General features: G+C 35.7%; 1 protein-coding gene across 1 annotated transcript; it reads left to right on the top strand.

The window, feature by feature from the left end:
- The first annotated feature begins 13,021 nt into the window (after positions 1–13,021).
- On the top strand, positions 13,022–15,561 carry LOC110257684 (diphthamide biosynthesis protein 3-like). Its single transcript, XM_085008336.1, has one exon. It carries the CDS (start codon positions 13,107–13,109, stop codon positions 13,371–13,373), a length of 267 nt encoding a protein of 88 aa, XP_084864462.1. The 5' UTR covers positions 13,022–13,106; the 3' UTR covers positions 13,374–15,561.
- The last annotated feature ends 12,185 nt before the right edge of the window (positions 15,562–27,746 follow it).

The raw sequence follows: 27,746 nt of genomic DNA, 5'->3' as shown, positions 1-27,746 counted from the left end.
TACTTTCCAAATTCCTATTTGAGTCATGTTTCTCTAGAAACATTCTTGTCTTCTTGGTTTGAATAGAAGGTAGAGATCCTTAGTGTTTTCCCTGGTAATTTCTAAGATATTTAGTTTATTGAAAGAGAGCTATCTTTCACACAGTACATAAGAGAGTTTTAAGACATATCCTTGTCTTTTTGGCATCTAAGAACACACATTGCCTCAGTTGCCTCAGGCTCTGGTCAAAGAAACAACATGTATTCTGGTAAACTATTTTCAATATTTATAGCTGAATGTTTTCCCTCTGACAAATAAAATACACTTCTGTAGTACAGGTTTTCAGGACACTGTTAAACAACAGAAGAGTGTGAGCTCTAAATTTCATGTCTTTGCCTTTCAAAGTACCTTGCTTCTAGTAGACACTAATAAATATCTGTTGAATGAATGAATCAACTGACCAACATCTTTGGAGAGATAAATAAATTACAACTTGTATCTTTATACAGCTTTTTAGTTTTCAGAGTATTTTCAAAAATCCTCTTTGTGAGGTTACTGCCAAGACAGTTCAAATATTGAGTAATTAGAATCAACTTTATGGTAGATGTAGAATTGAAAGTGTCCTTTAGAGGATAAATACTTTCCATTATTCCTGGTGGCAGAAAGACATGAGAAAAACTGAGATAGATGAAGTAGAAGACATTTCCCTTAAACTCCATGAAATATTTTTCAATTTTATTGGTATACAATAACTTCTCTGAATTTCTAAAGGACATCAAAGCTTTTATCATATATTCTAGATATTTTTATATTTCATGCAAGATGAAAACCACAAGGACATGTTTTCTTTTATTTTGTTTTAATTCTTCCATAGTACTGAGCATAAGGCTGAGTATAGAGTATGTCTCAGAAAATCATGCTGATTTATTGCAAGGACCTCAAAGAGGTAGATAGCTAAAATGAATAAGTAGATGATAAATTAATTCCTGAGTTTGAAAGAAAATTAAGGCATTAAGTATTGGTTAAAGTACAATTTAAAAACATCTAATAGTTTAAGTGGCATTTATATAATGGGTATTTTAAGGGATATATGGTGAAAAATAACCAAGTAATCAATATCTTAAGTTAATTAAAATCAATTTTCAGAGTTCCCATCATGGTACAGCAGAAACGAATCCGACTAGAAACCATGAAGTTGCAGGTTTGATCCTTGGCCTCACTCAGTGGGTTAAGAATCTGGCTTTGCTGTGAGCTGTGGTGTAGGTCACAGCTGTGGCTCAGATCTGGCATTTCTGTGACTCTGGCATAGGCCAGCATCAACAGCTCCAATTAGGCCCCTAGCCTGGGAACCTCCATATGCCACAGGTGCAGCCCTAAAAAAGGCAAAAAGGACAAAAAAAATCAATTTTCCTAGATAATAGCATTGCCAATAGGAACACTTCTGATGCCTTAGTAATTATCCACAGGTCATATTTTATACTATGAAGTCATAGGAATCAAATATTCTAAGAAAATTTGAAATTAAATATTTTATGTTTGTTAAATACTGAAGGTTTCTGACTCTTAGATTTACTCAAGAATGATCTATTTTTAAGTGTAGAAAATATTCCAGTAAATTAATTGAGAATGGCAAAAGAAAATGGTGCAAAAAGAAAATAAATGCAGAAGATGAAGGGGGCATGAGAGAATTAAAAGGATAAGAAAGGAAATCAATAAAGTTGGTGATTGATGGGAAAAAAATCTCTCCAAGAGCAATGTAGAAATGCAAGATGGCTGTTAACACAGTAGTGATGGTGGTTTGTTGTTAGAGAAGACCAGAGGGAAGTTACCCAAGCAAACCTGCAGGATATTTATATATGTCTATGTAGATTGTTTAGAAATTAGAATGCTAAATTGCAAGGCACCACATAGATCATTAACACCATTTAATTTTTTTATTATTATTATAGGAGTTCCCATTGTGGCTCAGTGGAAATTAATCTGACTTGCACCCATGAGGATGCAGGTTCGATTACTGGCCTTGCTCAGTGGGTTAAGGATCTCATGTTGCCATGAGCTGTGGTGTAGTTTGCAGACACATCTCAGATCTGGCATTGCTGTGGCTGTGATATAGGCCAGCGGCTACAGCTTCAATTCAACTCCTAGCCTGGGAACCTCCACAGGCTGCAGGTGCAGCCCTAAACAGACAAAAAATAAAAAATAATTTTTGTTATAGTTGATTTACATCTGTCAATTTCTGCTGTACAAAAAAGTGATCCAGTTATACAAATATATGTATTCTTTTTCTCATATTATCATCTATCATGTTGCATCACAAGTCATTGGATATAGTTCCCTGTGCTAGAAAGTAGGACTTCATTGCTTATCCATTCCAAATTCAATAGTTTGCATCTACTAACCCCAAACTACCAATCCATCCTACTCCCTCTCCCTCCCCCTCCCCTTGGCAACCACAAGTCTGTTTTCTATGACCACGAGCTTTTTCTGTTCTGTAGATAGGTTCATTATTGCCAGATTTTAGATTCCACATATGTGATATCATATGGTATCTGTCTTTCTCTTTCTGACTTACTTAGTATGAGAATCTCTAGTTCCATTCATGTTGCTGCAAATGGCATTATTTTGCTCTTTTTATGGCTGAGTAGTATTAAATTGTGTGTCTGTACCACATCTTCTTAATCTATTCATCTGTTAAATGACATTTAGGTTGTTTCCATATCTTGGCTATTGTGAATATTATTGCAATGAACATAGGGGTGAATGTATCTTTTTAATGAAGGTTTCCTCTGGATATATGCCCAGGAGTGGGATTGTTGGATCATATGGCTCCTGGATTGGAAGAATTAATATCATTAAAATGTCCATACTACCCAAAGCAATCTACAGATTTAATGAAATCCTTATCAAATTACCTGTGACATTTTTCACAAAACTAGAAAAAAAAATTCAAAAATTTATATGGAACCATAAAAGGCCCAAAATTGTCAAAGCAAACCTGAGGAAAAGAAACCAAGCAGGAGGCAAAACTCTCCCAGACTTGAGACAATACTACAAAACTATAGTCATCAAGACAGTATGGTACTGGTACAAAAACAGACATAGAGACCAATGGAACAGAATAGAGAACCCAGAAATAAACCCAGACACTTATGGTCAAGTAATCTCTGACAAAGGAGGAAAGAACATAAAATGGGAAAAAAGAAGTCTCTTCAGCAAGTGGACAGCTACATGTAAATAAATGAAACTAGAGCAAACCCTTACACCATGCACGAAAATAAACTCAAAATGTCTTAATGATTTAAACATAGATCATTAACTTTAGTCTCTTCATTTACATATATAAAAATATGAAGTACAGGGAAGTTTTATAATATGGCCAATATCATTTAGCTCTTTAGTAATAGAAATTGATTTTCTTCCTTTTTTAAAATAATTCAGTGTCATGTTATAAGGGGATATTGTGATGGCCAAGGAAAACAAGAGAAAGCAACACATGTGCATAGGAAAACACAAGATCATCTCAAGAAGAATCAGAAGGCAGTGCTTTCCCAATCCTGTTTCTGTGGTCCATTATTTGGCTCTGAATCTTGGAGATTTAGAATTATAATTCTGTCAGAACGACAAAAACAGACCTATCTCTCAGGAATAGACTCATATTATTCAAGTCATGAAAGTAATATGTAAGACAGACAATAATGCCAATGTCTTAAATTTAATAAGAGATGCACCAGAGAAGATCTTACTTCATTGTTATGTATTATTCTCATTGCTTCCATTGGTTATTAAGTCAATTACTCTACATACAGTAAAAATTGGACATCTTTCTAACATCTAAGTAATATCCATGAGGAGAATCCAGTGGGTTACTCTGTTATTATTTGTTAATTCATCCAATTTCATGATTTCAAAATAGTTCCCTTAATTTTTAGCAAAGTGATTTCCTTTCTTTGATGGGTAAAATGAGTTAAAACATATTTGAGGATGTCTATAGAATCCTATATAGTCATGTGTTGGGAGGTAGAAACTGAACCTTATTTAAATATGAATAAAACTTTTACATGAATAAAACAATTCCTGTCCCAGATTGAAAGTTAGGTGTTTCTGAATGAAAAATTAAAGATTATCTCTCAGCCCTCTTAAAAAAAAGCAAAGAAAAAAGGGGAATGATTAAGGTATGTTGATTATGAGTGGAAATAGACCTGCGAATGTAATTGTATCATGAATAAAACTTTCTTCTGGCAGAGGCTAAATTTTTCTTTTATGCATTTTTTCCTAGCCTTTGTGTGTATCATGAACTTTCAGTTTTAGTTACTGATGTTAACTGCCTTATGTTCTTTGATTTTCTTACTTCAAATTACAGGAGAGAAATTTGAATTGATTCACTTTAATTGAGGTGTGTGCATGGACAGGAGAGGTGTTGGGTGTTGGGAATAAGCCTAGCCAATGGATTATTTGCCTTGCCCTTTGGTTAGATAACTAATCTTAAATTGGAAATGATATAATCAACTAAATGGCTATATCTCCTCAAAGGTGTGGATAGGGCATATTTGCCTAGAAATGCTATAGTCCACAATTTATATCACTACACTATCACATTCCAGAGATCTATCATATAATTTAAAAAATATGAATTAATGCTTTATTTCACTATGATATTACTGATCATTTAATTATTAACAAATATTCACTTTAACTTTTATAAAATAATAGCTTACATTTGTATTCAGCAATATTTAATGGAATTTTTAATGGAATTTTTTCATATATGTTATTTCTTTTGACTGTTATTGTAACTTTATCAAGATGATGAAGAAAGTTTTACTACTCCATTTCTAAACTTGTAAAAGCTGAGTTCCTGAGAGATTAAATGTGAGATAATCAAATAAATAGTCAACTGTCAGGAAATTTTGGTCTAATTTCTCCTATGAAATTTATTAGCTACAAGATTAATCTCTTTTTGAATCTCAGTTTCTTCATTTAAAAAGACAGAGTATGGGTTAGGAAGACTGTGGAATACGAAGTCTCAGTCCTCATTTCCCCAAAGAATAACTGTTTTGACAATGAAATAAGAACTAAAATACATGTATTGGAAGTCCAGAATCCAGTTAATAAATTTAGCACCCCAGAAAAGCACAAAACCAAAAATATCTGCAATTAAATGTGTAAGAGCAATTTCACTTCACCATCAGCCACTTCCCCAAGCCTACCTAGAACAGCTTCTATAGAGATTACCTTGGAGTGAGATTTCTCCCTGAGGGAAATAAAGAAAGTGGGATAAATATCAAATATCTGCCTATTCAGTGTATTTGGCTAACATGAGGGTTTAGCTTCTGTCTCACTTCATATGGAACCGTGAAAAATAAATGCATAGTTCAGACACCATAAGCAGTTAGAAACAAAGGAAAATAGGCAGGAGGCTAACCATGGCAGGAAAAGGTATGGAACTGAGGCTTGTACTCCAGGAGAGAGTGAGAAATGGTGTATGATTCTAACACCCTTGGCCTTTCTGTTTCATCCAGTCCACACCATGAAGTTCTGGTTTGTGCCCCACTTCACATGAAATTCTGAAGGAATCATAGTCTAGATGCTTGGGACAGGTGGGAATATACAAAAAGGGGTAGGAGACTCACAGTGGCCAGCACAGATCTGTAAGACTGGGGGGAAGTGTATAATGGAAGCCCTTCCTTCAGAGGGAAACAAGAGTGTAGTATACCTCCAACATCTGTGGCTTTTAATGTACCACCTAAGGGACTGGTTTCAGTCTCCTCTCACAGGGAGAACTAATGAAACTGTCAGAGACCCATAGGGGGCAAGATTAAGAGCTACTGAAATAAAAAGACTGGATTCTAGAGACAGGAACAAAAGAACAGAATCACTTGCCAGGCTGATTGGTGAAGTTCTTTCCTAGTCAAAGCAAGTCCCTAAAGACTGCAAAAATTGGCTGTTTCTGAAATATTGAAGAAACCAAAACAAAGCTACAGGAACCACAAAGAATCAGAGAAAACATGACACAATCAAAAGAATAAAATGAATCTGAAGTAGCTGACCATAATAAAATGAAAACCGTGTGTATTGGCTGAAAAGTAATTCAAAAGGATTATATTAATGGAGATTAGTGAGTTAGAAGAAGGCACAAACAACTAAAAGAAATCAGGAAAATGATGAATAAAGAAAATAAGAATATCAAGAAAGGGATAGCAATTATAAAAAAAGCAAGCAGAAACTCTAGAGCTAAAGAATACAATAACAAAAATGTAAAATTCATTAGAAGGATTCAACAACAGATTTGATGAAGTAGAGAAAGAATCAGTGAACTCAAAGAGAGTAGATTTAAAATTAGTCATAGGAGAAGAAAAAAGAATAAAGAAAAGTGAAGAAAGCATAGAGGAATTACAAGATACCACAAAACAAATATGATATGCATTATGATAGTCTCAGGAAGAGTAAAGAAAAAAATAGAAGGCTATTTAAAAAATAGTGGCTGAAGACTTCCCAAATCTAAAGAGTGAAATGGATATTCAGATTCAGGAAACTTAAAGAAAACAACCTCTTTTATAATGGTACCAAAATAATAGACTACTTAGAACAAACTTAAGGGGGTGAAAAACTTTTACACTGAAAACTCCAAATCAATGGTAAAATAAATTAAGACAAAAATAAAAGGAAAGTGATCTGTGTTCATGGATTTGAGAATTTAATATTGTTAAAATGCTGATACTATCCAAAGTGATCTACATATTAAATGCAATCTCTTTCAAAATCTAGCCTAAAACTTTAGTTTATGAGGATTTTACTGCTATTTTCAAAGACAAATTTAGATTTATGGGCTTTAAATGTACACGAATGCCACAAGTTTTGAAAACCATGTGATCAAATCATCTTTGCATTTAGTTGGTTATTATACATTGCATGAAGTTCTCCTTCCAGAGTATTAGCATTTTTCTAGATTATAAAATTTTTTGATGTTTTACCTAGAATGTGTTATATGTATTATTTTTCTTTTCTTCTGTGGTGTTGATCTTCATTTAGATAATGAAGGATATAAGAATTAGATATTTTATTATGTATATTTTACTTGTAATTGTAGTCCTCAGTATATAATTTATAATATCTACAGGAGAGCAGGTAAACTTTCATATTAAAGGGTAATTAATAAAAATATAAATGCCAACTTTGGTTGAGACTTTATAAGTGATGATAACTATTTAAGTAACTCTGTGTATTTAATGGGAAGTGGTGTGGTTTTAAAATAAATGGATGTTAATGTGGTTACTCAGAAATGCATATATATATATTATTTTTATATATACACATATAATACATAAATATTATTTTCACTTTTTCTAAAATGAATTTTGAGCTTAAAGAATTTGTCCTGGACTTCCCATTGTGGCTCAGAAGATTAAGAATACGACATAGTGTCCATGAGGATATGGGTCTGATCCCTGGCCTCACTCAGTGGATTAAGGATCCAGCCTTGCCACAAGCTGAGGTATAGGTCACAGACACAGCTCAGATCTTGTGTTGCTGGGACTATGGTGTAGGCCTGCAGCTGAGGCTCTGATTAGACCCCTAACCCAGGAACACTGATACAATGTTCTAATGGAAGAAGAAATAGTGGAGGCATAATTTCCACATAAAACTTCATTCCATAGAGTGTCTTCGGGTGAAATAACAACTCTGTGATGCAGACACAGAAAGAAAAAACTCAACAGGTGTGGCCATAAAAAAAAAAAGATAATTTGTCCTATGTGGAGTTTTGTCAAGAAATATTAATGCTCATGAAGATAATTTGTCTTTATGTTCATGTGCTTCAACTATCTAATACAAAAACAATCTTTATTATTTAATTAAATAAATGTAATAAACTTACAAATATGGTGTATGTAAAGTTCTCTCAAATATACTAGTATACGATTTAGTAATATTCTCATAACTTTGAAATAAAAAATACCAAACTAAATATAGTACTCAATTTCACAACTTTAATTTGAATTTATTCTTCAAATAAACCATGTGTACACTCTTTCTAAACTTAAGACCAAAATATTAAATTTAAGACCTAAATATGAATTTTATATATCTATTCTTAATTTCAAATTTACCCCAGGGTTAGAAAGTTAGAAACAAACAGAAAAACAATTTTTGGAGGAGTTCCCATTGTGGCACAGAGGAAACGAATCTGACTAGTAACCATGAGCTTGTGTGTTTGATCCCTGGCCTCGCTCAGTGGGTTAAGGACCCAGCACTGCCATGATCTTTGGTGTAGGTTGCAGATGCAGCTGGGATCCCACATTGCTGTGGCTGTGACATAGGCAAGCTCTGATTCAACCTCTAGCTGAGGAACCTCCATATGCCATGGGTGCAGCCCTAAAAAGCAAAAAAATAAAAAATAAATAAATAAATAATTTAAAAATTAGAAAAACTTTCTTGTCCCAAGTGATTTGGAGTTCTCATTCCATTACACTGAGGTGGTATATTGATTTAGAGGAGTCTAGCTCAATGCAGGACTTGATTTTTACTCATTACTCAATTGAGATTCACTGAGATTTTTAAAAAAGATATAATTGCTATGGCGAGAAGCCTATACTATGCAAAGATGTCAGGCTCACAGCCAGTCTTCTAAAGATTAAACTTAATTGTTTCTTCAGATATGGATTTGCAAAACCACCTTCCTAGGCTGTTACTGACTACTTTTTTCTTAACTACATTTTTAAATTTTGCAATTGTTTGACTGTGCTAAATTATTTTACATTATTTTTTCATTCCTTTCCCAGAAATAATATTAAAGAAAAAAGTATATATAATACTTGCTAAAGAATAAGGCAGAATATATTTTGGAAAACCACTGCAATACTACAAAGAAATTTTGTAATACAGGAAAAAAATTGGGCTGAACTCTGAATAAAACAAGAAAAAGTAAAAATTTTATAGCCAAGGAACATGTTGGGAGTGTCAGTAAATTGAAAGTTATTAAAAGGGAAAATCAGGGATAGGGGGAGGATTCTGGAAAAACTGACCTGAGAGGATTCTTGCTAAGGTAAGTTAGGGTGGTCAGACATTACCTGAGGGATAGCATAAGATGAGGAACCCAAGTAAATATTGCGAGTGACTGGGGGTTTGGAATGGAAATGTTCTAAGACTAGGTTGTCATTGTGGTAGTACAACTGTAAATATAATAAAGTTCATTGAATTATTAAAGAATAAATATTAAGGGTGATCAGATATTGGGGTTGGGGAATTCTGACTAAACTATTTTAGCAGAATTCTTGCTAAAATTGGGCAATGAAGAGACAACTACGGAAACACAAAAATCAAGGTCTAGATGAGAAGATGGTTCAGAGGAGCCTGACTAGACTTTACTCAAGGAGATAATTTGTCAAAATTTTAAATACAACAAATTTTCTTTAATATTTAACCAAGTTAAAGTCTTATCCATCTGTTCAAATATTATTTGAATTTTTTAAAAATTATCTTAATGACTAAAACATTCAAATGTTTTCTTCAAATTTTTTTCCTATACCAATACAAAACCCAAAAATTTAATCTTAAATCCAAAATGTATTCATGTCCAGCAAAACAGAGTTGTTATTTTATCTGAAGGCACTCTATGGAATGAAGATTTACATGGAGATTATGCCTCCACTATTTCTTCTTCTATTAGCACATTGTATCAGTGTTCCTTGTGGTTTTAAATTATGCTTTTCCTTGGAAATTATTGGTTCTAAAGTCTTATTTACTTTCCCTCTTGAAGGATTTATTGGCTAGTTTTCATACTATTGCTACTCATTTATTTGGTTAGAAATGGTGGATGGTAAAGTTAAATAAATCAAAGAAGGAAGAGTGAAAGTTACATTGGATGATGATACTTCTCTCAAAGTACATGAGAATTAATTAGTTAGATAACAAAAGTATGATCATTTTAGCTATTATGCCCTACCATACCTTTATATTATATTCACTGTTATTATCTCCTTTCTGAACTTTCAATTTTTGTCTAAGGCTAGCATCAATGAAAAATTTGGGTGAGTAATTGTTTTTTCCATTGCTTGTGGTGTGTGTGATCTCTTTCTCTTTTAATATTAATAACAGATAGAGAGCTTTAATAGGTTTTAATAGGATGGTGAGTTGTTTGGAAAAGTTATAAAAAACATATTGTGTGTATATTTTACCATCTGTGAGTAAAATGGAGATGTTGGATATTACATGCCAAGTTTAGGAGTTCCCAATGTGGCTCCGTGGGTTAAGAACCTGACTAGTATCCATGAGGGTGAGGGCTTGATGCCTGGCCTCTCTCAGTGGGTTAGGATCTGGCATTGCCACAGACTGCAGTGTAAGTAGTCAAAGATGTGCCTCAGATCTTGTGTCGCCGTGATTGTGGCATAGGCCTGTAGCTGCAGCTCTAATTTACCCCCTAGCCTGGGAAATTTCATATGCCACAGTTGTGGTCCTAAAAAGAAAAAAAGTACAGAGCTTAAGTTAATGCACAATTTTGTATTTCCATTATGTGCTCATCTTTAAAATTTTGAGTATAGATAATAATCCTCACCAGTGTTGAAGAGTATTAACACTCCTTATTGTTCATATATGAGTTTTTCTCAACAAATAAACTGTAAGAAGATGTCAAAGTTCACCTTAAATTTTCCATAAAGAAAGAAATCTCAAAACAGGCATATTAGAAGATTTTGCTCCAGTAGGAAAATGATGTAGAATAAAAAAATTGTTAAACTAAAATTTAAAAATGAAAATAAAGCTAGTCCCAGAGCATTAGATTCTTTGTAAAACTGGTTAAAGTTCATTGGGTTCAACTAGAGGCTGATAGTCAACCCTGTGGGATTCCCAAAAGGGGGCCTTAAGCTCATTAAAATCTACAAGCATTTTATCTGGAATGTTAATTTCATCCTAGAAGCAGCTAATCACATTAGTCACAAAAATCTGTCCCAGCTCAAGGTTGGGGCAATTGTTTTTCTGTATCACTCTTTTTGACCAAGGTGATAATTTAAGATTTGCCTTCACAAATAAATGATCTATTTCATTGTGTTTTGTGTTAATATTATTAACTAATAGCTTGGTCAAGTTTTAAATTTCAAGCATATTATGGAAACTTAAGCATTGAGTTAATTTATACAATGTATTTGTACTTACAAATGCAAGTAATATTATGCACCTGATGATTTTATTTCTTTAAATTAGCTTCCTATGTTAGGGAAAAACTTCCAAGCAAAGCTCTCTAGTGATACATATTTTATCTTGTGCCTTTCTATTGTAATACTTTGCTATATTTGGCTTTTTTAAATTTACACAGGGGCAATAAAGCTAAAATCGCACAACTCAGATTGGGACTTGAACCCATACTACTGGTACTCAAACCTGACCAATACCTAGACTGGGACTTGAAACCACTGTTTGTTTGTTTTTTTAATTAAAATCACTACTGAACCTACTACTGGACTTATTGAATTTCAGGTTCTTTATGCCTCAGCACAGAAAGAATTCAATGAGAAAAAAAGTGATAAGCAAGAAGTAGATTTATTGAGAGAGATAGACAAAGTGTGGGCCATCTAAGAAGGCGAGAGGTGAGAGGCACCAAAATATAGGGTGGAAAATTTTTATGGACTGGGTGGTTTTGAGGCAGAATAATAATTCATGTAGTTGGTGTGGGAACATGGGCTTTGATGTATTCTTTGATATGGTCATTGCTTAATGTCAGTGGTTCCAGAGAGTAACATCCCCCCAGGCCTTGTTTACTGTAGGGAGTATATTTGTTTTACCTTCAGGTGGACATTAATCTTCTCAACTGATAGAAAAGGAATGAGAGGAATGGCCACTCACACTTTAGGAAAGAGAAGAACAAAGAAACCATAAAACTTACTGGGCATATCTACCTCTAAGACACCTATTGGACAACTACTGATATAGGTAAATTGGGCAAGGCCAATGGGAAAAAGAACTGATATATGGATGCCAAAATGGTACTCCCATTTTTAGAGATAAAACTGCTAAATAGCAATAGAGAGGAGGACTCCTCCCATCCCAGTGTCTATCATGGGAGTTTTTGCTTTCTTGTAGTAAAGACTTTTGCTTGTTTGCTGCCTGTGTATTTGCAAAGTTCATTCTTTGGCTCCTTGAAAAGAACTCAGATTCCAGTAACAACTTTCTGGTAACAATTTCATAGGCTAATGAGTGGGAGAATTATTCCAACTATTTCGGGGAATTGGCAGGATTTCCAGGAAATGGGCCACAACCCATTTTTGGCCTTTATGGTGACCTCAGAACTGTCATAATGCCTGTCATAATGTCATTCAGCATGCTAATGCATTAAGTTTAAGTATATAATGAGGCTCAAGGTCTACTGAAAGTTGAATCATCTGCCATCTTGGACCTAGTTGGTTCTAACAAGTTTTTGTCATATATCTGCAAGGGCTATGTCATTCTTTTAAAGGTCGGGCCCTGCCCCCTTCCATCCTGTTTCAAAACCACATAAATCTCCTTGTTTACAGTCAACAAATCTAGGGGCTTACATAACTTTTGAAAAGCAGCTATGGTCCAGGTCAAAGGTTTAAATGTATTCTGGATCTTTAATATAAACATCCATGGCTACATGCTAGGATCATTTCTATATTGCAAGATATATTCATTTGTTTATTTATATATAACTATCATTAACACTACATTTATATATTACTATCACTATCATTTCTTCTTCTTGGAGTCATGAACAAAAGAGTGGTCCTTTTCTGAGTTTCAAATGAAATATCTGTAAATATCTTTCTTCAACTTCTTCAGTGTCTGATAATGTTCTCAGCCTTCCAGGAAGTGACATGTTTTTCTACCTGTAAGACTGAGATTATAACTCACAGAGAAAATAGATTAATTTCCCAAAATGCATTTATAGTACTATTTCTACATATTAAGCACAGTTATTATGTAATAAAAATATGTCATTAAAAATATCTTTCTGGCAAGGCCAACATACAAATTTGGTTTATTCTACTATATCCAGGTAGATAGAAAGATCTATTCTATTCCTGCACCGGGGAAAGGGGCGGTGACGACGCCGGCTGGGCCGGCGCCGGAGAAGTTGGGACCGGCCCTGGCCTGGGTCGGACAGCGGAGGTGACAGACTAATGCTCGTCCCATTGACAATCGCGGTGTTTCACGATGAAGTGGAGATCGAGGACTTCCAATATGACGAGGGCTCCGAGACGTACTTCTACCCCTGCCCCTGTGGGGATAACTTCTGCATCACCAAGGAAGATTTGGAGAATGGGGAAGACGTGGCAACGTGCCCTAGCTGCTCACTCATTATTAAAGTGATTTATGACAAAGATCAGTTTACTCGTGGAGAGACAGTCCCAGCCCCTTCCACCAACAAAGAACTAGTTAAATGCTAAAGAAGACTTCAGGACTTCAAAGCCTGAACTTTTGGGAATGAGCCAAGGTGGAAGAATCAAATGCAGAGTCACTGGCTTCATGTGGACCATCATTTTGTAGTTTGCTGTTCATTAGCGTGTGGATTCTTTCCATTGGCGGCTGGGTTCATCTCCAATTGAAGAAGCAAGTTCACCACATGACATACCCAGGTTTTGTGCTTAGAACTTTAAAATTGGAAGTGTTCTTAATTTTCCATCCACACTTAAAAGAAGATAGTTTCAAATCAGTGCTTTCTTTCCCTCAGTTTTGTTGCTTTTATAACTTACACCTAATTTCATTATCTGACAACAGCATTATCTACCTTAAAGTCATTAAGATTCTTTAATTTAAAAAAGGGATTTTATTTTTTAGTTGGTCATTAAGATTATTAAAACTAGCCATTTCTTTAATTTCACATCATCTTTGCTGTTCTAAACTGAAGGAAATTAGTTGCCTCTTGTCAGTCAGGATTGCACCTTCAGTTGGCCATGCCAGTCTTCCAGAGCTAGCAGTTAGTCAAATGTTTGTGTTCTGTTAAGCATGCCATTTCCGTTATACAACACCTGTTTTTGCTGAAGATGAATTTGAAAATGAGATGCCTCTTCTAGTTAAATATGCCCTTGAGTGGAGATCCCCATCCTGACTCAGTGGAAATGAATCTGGCTAGTATCCACAAGGATGCAGGTTCAATCCCTGGCCTCTATCACTGGGTTAAGAATCCGGTGTTGCCTTGAGCTGTTGTGTAGGTCACAGACACGGCTCGGATCTGGCATTGCTGTGGCTGTGGTATAGGCCAGCGCCTACAGCTCCAATTCAGCCCCTAGCCTGGGAATCTCCATATGCCGAGGGTGCAGCCCTAAAAAAAAAAAAATGTGCCTTGAGGTTCATTTGATAAACTTCTATAAGCTGCAACCACATCAGAGATTCACTCTTTGCAGAGAAATTTTGCCCTGGAGAAAAGCATATAAAGATAAGCTATCAGTCTTCCTTTGCTACAGTCCTGAGAGTAGCAAGAAAGAGAATCACTCATATAGAAATTCCAGAATTCCCTTTATATACACACCTTTGCTATGTGTATATAAAGTTAAACAAACCAATGTCTGGCAGGTTGTTTGGGGAATGGCTCCTGCAGTTAGAAAAATAGCTTGCCAAAATGTGAACATTTTGTTACTAACTGATAAATGTGCTGAACACACTCTTTGAGGGTCTAAATTAAAACAGGCAAGTGTTTTTTTTCTCCCTGCTAGCAGCATAGCTATGTGGAGCCATTAGGCTGAGACATAATTAACCACCGAAAATTGAATGCCAGGACTGCTTGGTACATTATATGAACTATTATATGGCACATGCTTCATGTTAGGAGAAACCCCATCCCCATTTGAGACACTGATGCCCCAGGGGTAATCCACAGTTGTTTTGAAAGCAGTGACGGCTCAGGTGAACAGAGCAGGGTGTGTGTTGACCCTTGGGGATGAGCTGCAATGAGAAACTGAGGTTTTGTAGATACCAATAACTGATGATGAATTTCAGGCAATAACAGACATCCTTGGTGTCATAGTCTGCTAGAGCACAGAAGAGCAGGAAGAAGTTCCCTAAGTCCAGACGTCCCAGGAGAAAAGAAGCAAATGGCACTGGCGATGAATAAACTGTGATAATGAGAACAATTTTGTTTCCAAAGCAAGTGAATCACTAAATCTGTTAACCACAAAAACACATATCAGGATTTAATGCTATGTTAAGCAGAAGGTAAAACCAGGTCTTGAAAGTCTGACTAGCATTCTTTGTGGTGTGTGCCTTGTTTAGCTTAACAGACATTTCAGAGCCTCTGAGAACTGATGGTAATCCAGGCTTTGTCTCTTGCTAGCTTTGTGATCTTTGGCAAGGCTAGTGGATTCCTCATCTGTACAATTAGGAGACTGGTTCAGGGGGTTTCAAACTCAGTACTATAATTTCAGGCTTTGTAGTTTGCAGAAGCTGGAATGATAATTGAAACCTTTCTAAACTAAACATGATCTACAAGGATCATGCATGTACTTTAGTGTATATATTCAGAACCCTTATTTTGTGGAAAGCACCCAACATTTTTGATAACTGTACATATTAATTTATTACCAGAATAAATTGTATTGGCATGCTAAATAAAAGATTATTTATAAAAAAAAAAAGAAAGATCTATTCTTATTGAGTCTATGAAATTAACCACAATGGCATACATAAAAATAAAGGAATCAATAAAGGCAAATTGTATAATATCTAACTAATAAACTGAGTAGTTTTATGCTAAAGTACATATCTGTCTATTTATATATATAAAAATATCTGATATAAAATAAAATATACTATATATTTAAATAGATAAAATTATATATTTATATACTATATAGGTAGATAAAATTATGATTTTATACTATGCATAGTATGAAATATGTTATATATTTTATGTATTATATAAAATATGGTACATAAAGTTATCAATGATTGCTGGGAGCACTATCACAAATACAGTTTCCTTGATTACATATGTATAGAGTTAGAATAAATAATTTTAACCAAGCATTTTTTATAAAATGGCAACTGCAATATTACTGTCTTAATCCTGTAAAACCCAAATCAAATCCAAAAGAAACTACTCTTAATTCCAGTTAATAGAGACATTATGTTTAAATTCCCACAGTCATTAGCTTGTAGCTTGTTTTCCCTGTTAACATTTCCTAGAGAATGTTTCCCTTTAATGATAGAAAGAGTAACTGTTCCTGAATTCTGATAGGCTTGCCAAGTGGAAGGGTATTTTAAATAATTTTAGAGGGTATTGAAACTGACAACCCTAACAGTCTGAACCTAGCCAGAACATAGATTGAGACTTGAACTCTCGTGCCCAGTCTTGAACCTAACCAAAACCCAGATTGGGACTTGAAACCAAGCCTAAAGCCAGATTGAGACTTAAACTCATGGTTTTAGATTAGAATCACTCACCCTGTGTCTGGACTCACCGAGGTTCAGGTTCTTCGTATCTCTGCACTGAAGGAATTCAGTGAGAGACAAAGTGGTAGGCAAGAAATAGATTTATTAAGACAGGATGCTTGTGAGAGATGCAAGCAGGCAGGCAAGAAAGCTCTGCCCAAGGATCCAGGGGCCACAGTTTTATCTTACAAGGAGAGTGGGGTTTAGAAGCCCCGCTTCTTGCTTTCTGGGAGTAGTAGCTCCTCCTTTATATCTGTAAGTTGTGTATTCAAATCAGCTGAAGGTTGGTCCTCAAATTCTTGCCCTTGGTCTGAATCTGAATGCAGGCCTAATCCCATGCCCTGCCCAATGATCTGAGGCAATTTTTGCACCTCCACTCCTCAAGCAAGGCTGCCTTGTTGTGATGGCTTTCTTGAACCTACAGTGGTCTCTCAACATCCCCCAGGTTTCCCTCTTTATCTATGATCCCCTATTGGGACTTCTACAACCACCTGTGCATACTCCATCCCTATCACTATGAAGAATGTTGTAATAATCAAGGAAGTGTTTACTGAAGAAAAATGCACACCCTAAAATTTGTGAGTTATGATTTTGGTTTTAGTTTTTTGGCCATGGCATACAGAAATCCCTGGGCCAGGGATTGAACCCAAGCTACAGAAGCTACCCAAGCCACAGCAATGACAAGGCTGGATCCTTAACCTGCTGAGCTGCCAGGGAACTCCATGAGTTTTGTTTGGAGACCTTACTGAGTACTATAGCCCAGGAGACAGACTCTCACATAGTTCGGAGGAACTACTCCAAAAAGGTAAGGGAGGAGCCAAGATGAATAGGAGTTTTTACTGAAAAAAAGGATAGTGGAACATCAAAAGATTACTGTTAATCACAAAAAAAAAGGCATTTCAAGTTAATTATTTTAGTGCTTCTCTATGTATAAGAAGACACAAGGATCTAGTGTCATTGAAATTATTCCATAGATATGTATTTAAACTAAGGCCTATATCATATTTTTCTTTATCCTGAATTCCGCACAGAGTTAAGATGGAATTTTTAAAAGTAAGTTTTAGGTAAATAAGCTCTTTGAACAGGATTTTAAAATGTTTTTGTTTTCCAACTGGCACTTATAGTGTCAGGGAGGAAGAAAGTTTCCTTTACCCTTCAAGATTTTTCTGAAAGCTCTAAGAGTTAAATTGACATGAGATAGATGAAAAAGAGAAAATCCAAAAAGTTTAATTATATGTATAAATGGGAGAGACCCAGGAAAACTAAGTCACCCACATGGCCATAGCTTCAGCTAAAGACAAAAAAGGATGTTGAGGGTAGTTGTTTGGGATTTCAAAGGGAAGAAATGTAATTCACATGAGTATGGAAAAGCAAATGTTTGATAAATGTTTTCTGGATTAGGCAGAGGCAATGGGACACAGAGTGGACACTGATCTCTAAGCCCTGCCTAGACACGGACACTATGTTGGATTCTAAACCCACTGAGACACAACAAGAACCCCAAGATATAAATGTTAATATATGCTGAGACATAAGTTTACATTTTTTATATGTCCAGTTCATTTTTCTTGTCTAAAATTGTATTGTCTAATAGATACAACTTAATATTAAATAATAATAGAGATTGTGAATACCCAAGTCTTATTATTAGGATTATTTCTAGTAATTCACAATTAAATAAGATTCTGAATCTTGGGGAATGCTTTGAAGTGGGTCAGGAATCCACTCTCTCCCTTTACTTTAGGGGGAATTCCTCAAGGAAGACAGAAGAAATTTAGAAGAGGACCATGACAAATGCTAATGACAGATTTCCTGGCCAAAAATCTATTGATATTTGCTACTGGGTGAGTCCTTACTTAAGGAATGCTTTTAGCAGGGTGTACCTTCTCTAAGATTCCTTACATTAAAAAAAAACAAAAGACTGGAATCCATGTTATGTAGTATCATAATATAAAATGGAGCTATATCATGACTGTAGGAACTTCTTTCTGTGCAATTCCTGTAATTCCACACATCACTTTGGGATCTCATATTTTAATCTGAGCTAGAGCATGTCCATGTAAAGTAAGAAAGGACTGAGAGAAGTGTGTAATCAATCCTGTATTGTTTTCAACTTCACTTTTGCATAACTGATACTTGTGATAATTTTATTATTAGTCAAACTAGACACTGAGTATAATTCTTAATCCAGATAAATCTAATTTGATCATCTAGTCTTTTGTGTTATCTTGGATTGGAGTCATCAAGCAGAAATGCCATTCAAACTCATATATCACAAGGGCTAGAAAGGAGATGGAAAAACATAATAAGAACTTCATAGCAGGATGTCTGTCTACTCATTTGTTATGAAGTAACAGTTTATGAAGAAGAAATTTTATCAATAAAATTTGGAGGAAATTGGCTTAGACCTGGGAAAAATGACTAAGTGAATAGACAAGGAATTCCAGATAGAAGGAAAATTAAGCAAAATTCTATGAACTGACTCTAATGGGCAGCCCCAGTATAAGCTAAATCTACATAGGTTTTGTTTGCTTGTTTGTTTTTTGTCCTTTCTAGGTCATGCCTGCACCATATGGAGATTCCCAGGCTAGGGGTCTAATCAGAGATGTAGCTGCCAGCCTAGGCCAGAGCCACAGCAAGGCAGGATCCAAGTTGCATCTGCAACCTATACCACACTCATGGCAACGCCGGATCCTTTACCCACTGAGTGAGGCCAGGAATCGAACCTACAACCTCATGGTTCCTAGTCAGATTCATTTCCGCTGCACCATGATGGGAACTCCTACATGGTTTTTAATAAAAAGAGATAATAATGGTAAGAGTAAAAGCAGTAAGTCTATTTTTTTCCTCTCTCTCACTGGAAAGACTTTCCATATTTCTGTGTATCTGAAGAAATAGGTGCTGCATTAACTCCATTAAAGTAACTTAATTAAAACCAATGGTTACTTGAGAAAAATAACAAGGTGACTATGGAATCCTGAAGATATTCTGTTAAGAGTTGGGGAGTTTACAGAGAAATACCAATAAAACAAGTAAAAGCCTATTGAATCAATTTTGGGTTGCTTTTTTGGGGAGAGGGGTGCTGCCTCTATGGCATACAGAAGTCAGAAGTTCCCTGATTAGTGACTGAACCCTTACCAGTTGCATCATATGGAACTTCCAGGGTATGGGCCAAATTGGAGCTGCAGCTACTGGCCACAGCCCCAACCACAGCAACACCAGATCTGACCCATCTGCAACCTACACCACAGTTCTCAGCAATGCCAGAGCCTTAATCCATTGAGAAAGGCCAGGGATCAAACCTATATTTTCATGGATACTAGTCAGGTTCATAACACACTAAGCCACAATGGGAACTCCTGGGTTGCATTTTTGAATTAATACCCAGTCAGGCAGTGGAAGCTATTGTTTAGGTTAGAAATAAATTCTCTTATAGCTGTAATTTGTGAGCAGATACCTGCTACAGGGGGCAGAGATGGAGGTTAGTCAGACATAAAAGTAATTACCCTCCTATTTTCAAACCCACAAATTGAACTCTTTTCTTTCCCTTTTTTTTTTTTTTTCCTTTTTGGCTGTACCCAGTGCATGCAGAAGTTTCTGGGCCAGGGATTGGACCCATGTTGCAGCAGCAACCAGCTACAGCAGTGGCAACACATCCTTAATCTGCTCAGCCACCAGGGATCTCCTCAGTATTCTTTAAAAACCATGGAAGAATGATACAATGCAAATGATCCTAAACTGACTTTACTAAGACTAGGGAGACATACTTATTTTCATACCATTTATGAAGATTTTGATGGATACTGTGTTAATGGAGATTCCTGTTCTTGGGCATGGCATGTTAACTTATTTTTGGTCATTTGTTCTTGTAAGACCAAGGGAATATACAGAAAAAAGAAATTTAGCTTCAGATACATTTAGCATTTAGGACTTTATAGTGGAAAACACAGGGAGCAGGAAGGGAAAACCTTTTTTTTTAATGGGGTTAGGAATTGATAACTGGTAAAGTTGCTTAAAGATTTGTATGCAGCAAAAAGAAAAGAAAGAAAGAAAGAAAGAAAGAAAGAAAGAAAGAAAGAAAGAAAGAAAGAAAGAAAGAAAGAAAGTAAAAAGAAGAGAAGAGAAAAGATGGAATTTCTACTAAGAAATGAATAGCATATATTCAAAATTCAAAGAGGGTAGGTAAATACCCTCCAATTCCCACACCCCAATTTCATCATGGGGGAGGGGGTTGTCAAACCACCAGTAAGCAATTTAATTGACATCTGCTTGGTGTCCTACAATTCAACTCAATTCTGACACTTTCTACCCAGAGTTAACATCAGATTCCATAGTTAAGTGTTCAGTCCTATAAGATTGCTCCCTCCCCATGACTGACTTATTGCCCACTCCCCATAACTGACTTCAGATGATAATCCAAATTTCAAGTTATCACCTGTGTTTCTGAACAACTGGCTGTTATTTGGAAGTTCCAACAATACTCTTCTTGGATTTAATTAATTTGATAGAGTAGCTCACAGAATACAGGTAAACATTTTACTTACTAGATTACTGGATTTTTATAAATACATATCACCCAGGAGAAGTCAGATTGAAAATATGCTTGGGGCAAGACGTAGGGAAAGGGCTCAGAGCTTCTATGCTCCCTCCAAGTGGGCCACTTTTCCTGAATCTCCACATGTTCACCAACCCAGAATTTCTTTGAACTCAGTTTTTTTTTTGGGGGGGGTGAGGCCTTATTTCATAGGTATGATTGATTTAATCATTGGCTACTGGAGATCAACCTCCATCAACCTCCAGCTTATCTCCTCTTCCTGGAGACAGAGGGTGAAAGGTACAACCTTCTAATCACAAGGTTGTTTCCCCTGACAACCAGGGACCACACACCTAGTGGACCAAATGTCGCCATATTAACATAGAGACAATTTTATGGCTTTCATCAGTTAGGGAATTCCAAGGGTTTAAAAACCTTACTTTTTGTGTCAGAAACAGGATGAAAACCGAATATATGTTTCTTATTATAAATCACAATATCACGGTGAAATTGCTGATTCAAGTAGTACCTCTTCAAGTGTTGGGACAAATTTGATCTATCTATTATAATTTGGAGGTATTCAAATTTAATTACGAGGATCAAGACTTAGAAAATACCTGTATAAGAGGCAGAATTTAGCCTCTCAATAAAAATCACAGAGTCTAGGGGTTCCTGTTGTGGCTCAGCTGTTAACGAACCTGACTAGCATCCATGAGGACTTGGTTCGATCGCTGGCCTCGCTCAGTGGGTTAAGGATCTGGCATTGCTGTGAGCTGTGGTGTAGGTCACAGATGCAGTTCAAAGCTCATGTTGCTGTGGCTGTGGTGTAGGCTGGTGGCTACAGCTCCGCTGAATGGACCCCTAGCCTGGGAACCTCCATATGCCATGGGTGTGGCTCTGAAAGACCAAAAAAAAAAAAAAAAAAACAAAGAATTTAAAAATAAATATAAATAAATAAATACAAGGAAAAAATAAAAATAGCAGAGTCTGAAAATCATTTCAATAGACAAGATCTACTTTCCCAACTCTCAGTATGAAATCTTGGATAATATACAATAATTTTGTTTAACTGACCAGGAAGTGGTATGTAAATCTATCTAGGATGTGTGGCTTTATAAATACTCAATCCCAATCAATCTTTCTAAGACCTAGGGTTAATGCTTTGAAAAGCATCAGGGGACCCCAGGAATACATGGATTTGCCAGAATGGAGGAGATCAAGATAGGGTACAAATTAATAATTGAAAAATGAGACTGTAGGGACTAGCTGGTAGTAGCATTGTCTTTACTTGAAGACATAATTAGAACAAGTAATATACATAGAGATTTTTGCCTTAACCTCCAATATGCTGACAGTGGACATGATTTTCTGATTCCTAATCTTAGGTGGAAAGGTTTCAGTTTTTTACTATTAAATATTGTTGAATGTGCATTTTCCATAGTTTTTTAATCAGGATATGGAAGTTCTCTTACAAGCTTCAAGTCCCTTTCAAAGAGATTAAAACCAAAAACCTCTGGCCATGTCTCATTGTAATGCCCTTCTCCCACCTTGAGCAACCTGGCCTGCTCACTCCCTACAAGTGAAGGAAATTCACCCATTCCTCACCCCACCTCTATATCACCTGTTCCCCATGGAAATAAAGTATCCTGCTGGAGACCAATCAGAGGATCTCTGCACCCCCATACAGCAATCAAACAATACTCAGCCCTTGCACATGGCATAGGGGCCAGGACAGGGGAAATTAATGGGCCTGGAGTGGGAGGAATCTTGTGCCCAATCAAGTCTGCACCATGGGAATATAAAGAATGACCCAGTTGTGAGCAGCATGAGTCCATACTTCAAGGCGACCCACTCTCTCTGAGGGTGTGAATAAAATTTCCGTACAGTCCTGTGAACTTGACTCAAACTGGATTGTAATCTCCAAGGCAACCACAGTGGCATAGTTTTTTTTTTTTTTTTTTTTTTTTCATCTGGGAGATGGACCTGGAATGCCCCCCTTAAAAGCACCCTAATGAGAGCTGTATCTTTCTACCAAAGATGTTGTTGCTTTAAGTGGAATGCCCTTTGACCCAGAGCTGCTCCCTTTGGAACCTGAAGGCTCCTGTGAGGAGAGTTTGCCTGCCTCCATCCCTAGGCAGCTAGACCACTGGCTCTATCCCAGTGGCCTTGTAGCACCTCCCAGCTGGAATGGCCCCCCCATCAGACTGCCCACAGATCCAAATCCTTGCTGCATGTAGGTAAGAAAAATGAGAAACCATGCAGGGATGGTAACAGTTCCTTTACATTCCTAGTTTTATGAAAGTTTGCTTTTTTTAAATCATTAACCTATGTTGGATTTTGTCGAATGTTTTCCCATATCTATAAGTATGATAATATGGTTTGGGGCCTTATTCTCTTAATATGATATATTACAGTGTTTACATTTCAGATACCAAACTAGGAATGAACCCCAGGGCTAAATCCCATTTGGTCATGGAGTTTATGGGGTTTTTTTGAGATATAATTGTAACACCATAAAATTCATGACTTCTAAGTATGTACTTCAGTAGTTTTTAGTAGTTTTATTATGTTGTGTAACTATCACCATATCCAGAACATTTCCATCACCCCAAAAAGAAAAATCATACTTAGTAGTTAGTAAAAATTGTCCCTCTTTCCATTTCCTGGCAATCACTAATCTACTTTACATTTCTATTTGCCTATTATTTACATTTTATTTAAATGAAATTTCATAATATATGCCATTTATGTTTGACTTCTTTCACTCAGAATATTGTTTTGAGGTTCATCAACTTTGTAGCATGTATCAGTACTTCATTTCTTTTTAGGACTAGTTAATATTACCTTGAATAGATATACTAATTTGTTTATTCATAAGTTGATTAATATTATGATCCATTCTACTTTTTGGTTGTTATAAACAATGCTGTTTTTTTTAAACATTTTTGTACAAGTTATTGTGTGAACATATGTTTTAAATTATCAAGTGGAATTGCTGGGTCATATGGTAATTAATTAACTCTTTTAAGTCTTGACAATCTGTTTTCCACAGTGACTGCACCATTTTACATTCTCATCAGCAATGTATGACCATTCAAATTATTCCACATTCTCAGGAATATTGACTTGCTTTTGCCCTTTTTTAAATTGTTATGGCCGAAATAAATGTTATTAAGTAGTAACTCATTGATTTTGATTTGCATGTCCGTAAAGACTAATGATGTCAAATACCTTTTAATTTTCTTATTAACCATTTATATATGCTCTGCTCAGTCAATTGGGTCACTTTCCTTTTATTTGTTGAGTTATAAAAAGAATTTATTTAATATTGGTATCAGACCTTTATCAGATATATGATTTGCAAATATTTTCTACTATTCTGTGGACTTTACTTTTTTTTATAGTGTCATTTGAGGCATAAAGGATTTTAATTTTTATGAGAGCCAATTAATCTTTTAAAAGTTTCTTTTGATGAGGATGATTATGACAATTTGTTATTAATATCCTCCAATTTTTTAAAAAAGGAAAAATAGTGAACAAGAATAAAAGTGGAGAATATCATATCTTAACATCCATTGTACAATGCTCTAAAAGTGATGACTAAAGGAAACATGGAGTATGCTAGTTTGGATAATTTTTCCATATATAAAATCAAGCACTGGGAGTTCCTGTTGTGGTGCAGAGGAAATAAATCCAAATCCAACTAGTATCCATGAGGATGTGGGATCGATCCCTGTCCTCAGTGGGTTGGGAATCTGGCATTGCTGTGAGCTGTGGTGTAGGTCAATGATGGAGCTTGGATCCCACATAGCTCTGTCTGTGGCATAGGCTGGCCACAGGGTGGCTGATTCAACCCCCAGCCTGGGAACTTTCACATGCTGTGGGTGTGCCCAGCCCCCCTACCCCCCAAAAGCAAGCACTGGCCCTTTACTATGCTAGATCAAATATAACCTGAATTCCTCATCAACATTTCATATTCCATCTTTCTGGTAGTTGATGGAAATTAGGAAGATGCTTTGAATATTTTTAATTTCTACTTCCTGAGGAAAAAAAGTGTTTGTAGATAAAATTTTGTTGCAAACTCTCTTTTTTATTTTCTTTATAGGGCCAAACCTGTGGCATACGGATTTCTGGGGCTAGAGGTCAAATTGGATCTGCAGCTGGAGGCCTACACCAAAGCCGCAGCAATGCCAGAACCAAGGCACATCTGCTACCTACACCATAGCTTGTGGCAACACTGGATCCTTAATCCCACTGAGTGAAGCCAGGGATCAAACCCACATCTTCACAGACACCATGCTGGGTTCTTAACCTGCTGAGCTACAATGGCAATTCTTTATTGCAAACTCTTAAAAAGAATGGATTCAGGGTAGTACATTTGACCCTTGAACAAGGAGGGGATTAGGGGCACTGACCCTCTTCATAGTCAACATTTCACATATAACATTACTGTCCGCCATCTGTATCTGTGGTTCTTTATTCATGCATTCAATCAGTTGTGGACTAGGTAGTACTGTAGAACACATGTTAAAAAAAAATCCTAACATATAAGTGGAACTCTGCACTTCAAATATTCACTGTTCAAGGGTAAATTGTAATTGTCCTTTGTATTTGTAGGATTTGTTCCCAAAGGAAGATACAACTTATTTAGTTTACACATAAAAAACAGATAAAATAAAAATGTTATCCAAATATTTATCATCCTAAATGTGTATTTGTTTTATTCATTATAATGAAGAAAAATGTCTCCACTTGTCTGCTGGTCCATACAGAAAGGTTTAAATAAGTGTTTTAAATTACAAGTGGAGGGAGTTCCCATCATGGCACAGTGGAAACAAATCCAACTAGGAACCATGAGGTTGCAGATTCGAGCCCTGGCCTCACTCAGTGGGATAAGGATCTGGCTTTGCCATGAGCTGTGTTGTAGGTCTCAGACACAACTTGGTTCTGGCATTGCTGTGGCTGTGGTGTAGGCAGGCAGCTGTAGCTCTGATTTGACCCCTAGCCTGGGAACCTCCATATGCCATGGGTGCAGTCATAAAAGCAAAAATAAATAAATAAATAAGTAGAAATTATTTTATTCAAAATTTAAACAGAGATTTGTTAAATTGTAATTCAGTTCTCAGTGATATTTAATTTAATTAGAAATAATCCATCCTAGGGTTTAGAGAAAATTAAAAATAGTGAAATGCGACATGCTTTCACTTGCTGCAGTGTCCTGTGGATCTGGATTTCCAGAGTGTCATGGTGAAAAAATGTTGAACATAATACAGTGAACTTTTTACCAAACCAAGTAGATCACATACATAATGTTTAACATTCTAGGAGTTGGTCTGTAACAGATGCTTTACAAAATTAAGTGTTTAGACACATTTCAGAATTTATCAAAATACTATAAGCTTTTCACTAAATCTGAAGTTTGGCATTTCATGATGCCAAGACTTTGTCAATAAAATTAGTTTAGTGCAAATATGTTTTTTATTCTAGCTTTAAAAAAATTACTTGTTTTTCCCCCCATTCAATTATTTTCTACTGTACGGCATTGTGACCCTGTTACACATACATATATACATTCTTTTTTCTCCTATTATCATGCTCCATCATAAGTGACTAGACATAGTTCTCAGTGCTACACAGCAGGATCTCATTGATAATCCATTCCAAAAGCAATAGTTTGCATCTATTAACCCCAAGCTCCCAATCCACCCCCACTCCCTCCCCCTCCCCCTTGGCAACCACAATTTTATTCTCCAAGTCCATGATTTTCTTTTCCGTGGAAATGTTCATTTGTACCATATATTAGATTCCAGATATAAGTAATATCATATGGTTTTTGTCTTTCTATTCCTGACTAACTTCACTCATTATGAGAATATCTAGCTGCAAATATTAAAACTTTGTTTTGTTTATCATAGAGCAATGAAGATTAACAGATTTTTAATTAGCATTCAAAATCTAAATTCAGTATTAGTTAAGGATTTCTTTTGGAAATAACAATCTTTAGGCTTTTCAGATAATGTGAGGAAGACAAGATATTTTACTTCTTAAAGGTGAAGAAAAATCTTTTATTGTTTAATGTAAAGCTCTATCCTGCAGCAAATCTTATAAAGCAAATAAGTTAATAAGGACTAGAATAATGATTCTGAAGAGTCTGTTTGCTTCTATCAATGCTCCCCAATATATCTACTTAATCATAGCTCATTTCACACTGTAGCATGCAGTAAATGTGCTCAAGGAGAAGACTGCAATAATAAATGCACAACAGGAACATTTTGTTCTTGATTTGGAAATGAATAAGGACTCATTATATGGCAAGCATTTATATCATGGAGAAAGTTGAAGTGCTATAGAATTCTTTGAGCTATAGTTTGCCACCTCTAGGAGCTGTCATTTTACACATTTTGCCAGGTGATCCTATCTTCATAGTGATTATTTTTCCCCTTGAAAGTCTCAGTTTTCTACATTAAGTATAGCAAAGAACATATTCCACGTTTACATTTTTAAGGGAGTTACTAACACAGAGACAATTTACTTGATTTTTACTTACTTTAGTCACCCTGTCAGCCCTGTTGAGAAGATGGTTACGAGCATGGAGCAGGTAAACTAAGCAGTAGGAAGACTGGAAGCAACATGATGACCAAAAATATCTGAGAATTGCCTAGCCAGTTCCTAAATAATGAAGTCTTAATCACAGTGTTACAAATATTTGATGAAATGATATATAAATAATAATTTGATTAGGCTACTGAAAATCAAAATGTGTCTTTTGTTAAGAACTAGGGAAAAGTAAAATTGGAAAAAATTGTGTACACTTTGTTCGGGTTAGGTAAACTCTATGTCTATATGAGATAGAAAACCA

This window comes from Sus scrofa, chromosome X, assembly GCF_054392235.1.
Source record: "Sus scrofa isolate SSC_HxYL_T2T_F1_AM1 chromosome X, Sscrofa_HxYL_maternal_Yorkshire_Landrace_v2.0, whole genome shotgun sequence".
NCBI classification, from domain to species: Eukaryota; Metazoa; Chordata; class Mammalia; order Artiodactyla; family Suidae; genus Sus; species Sus scrofa.
This window is presented reverse-complemented; position numbering and strand designations above follow the sequence as displayed.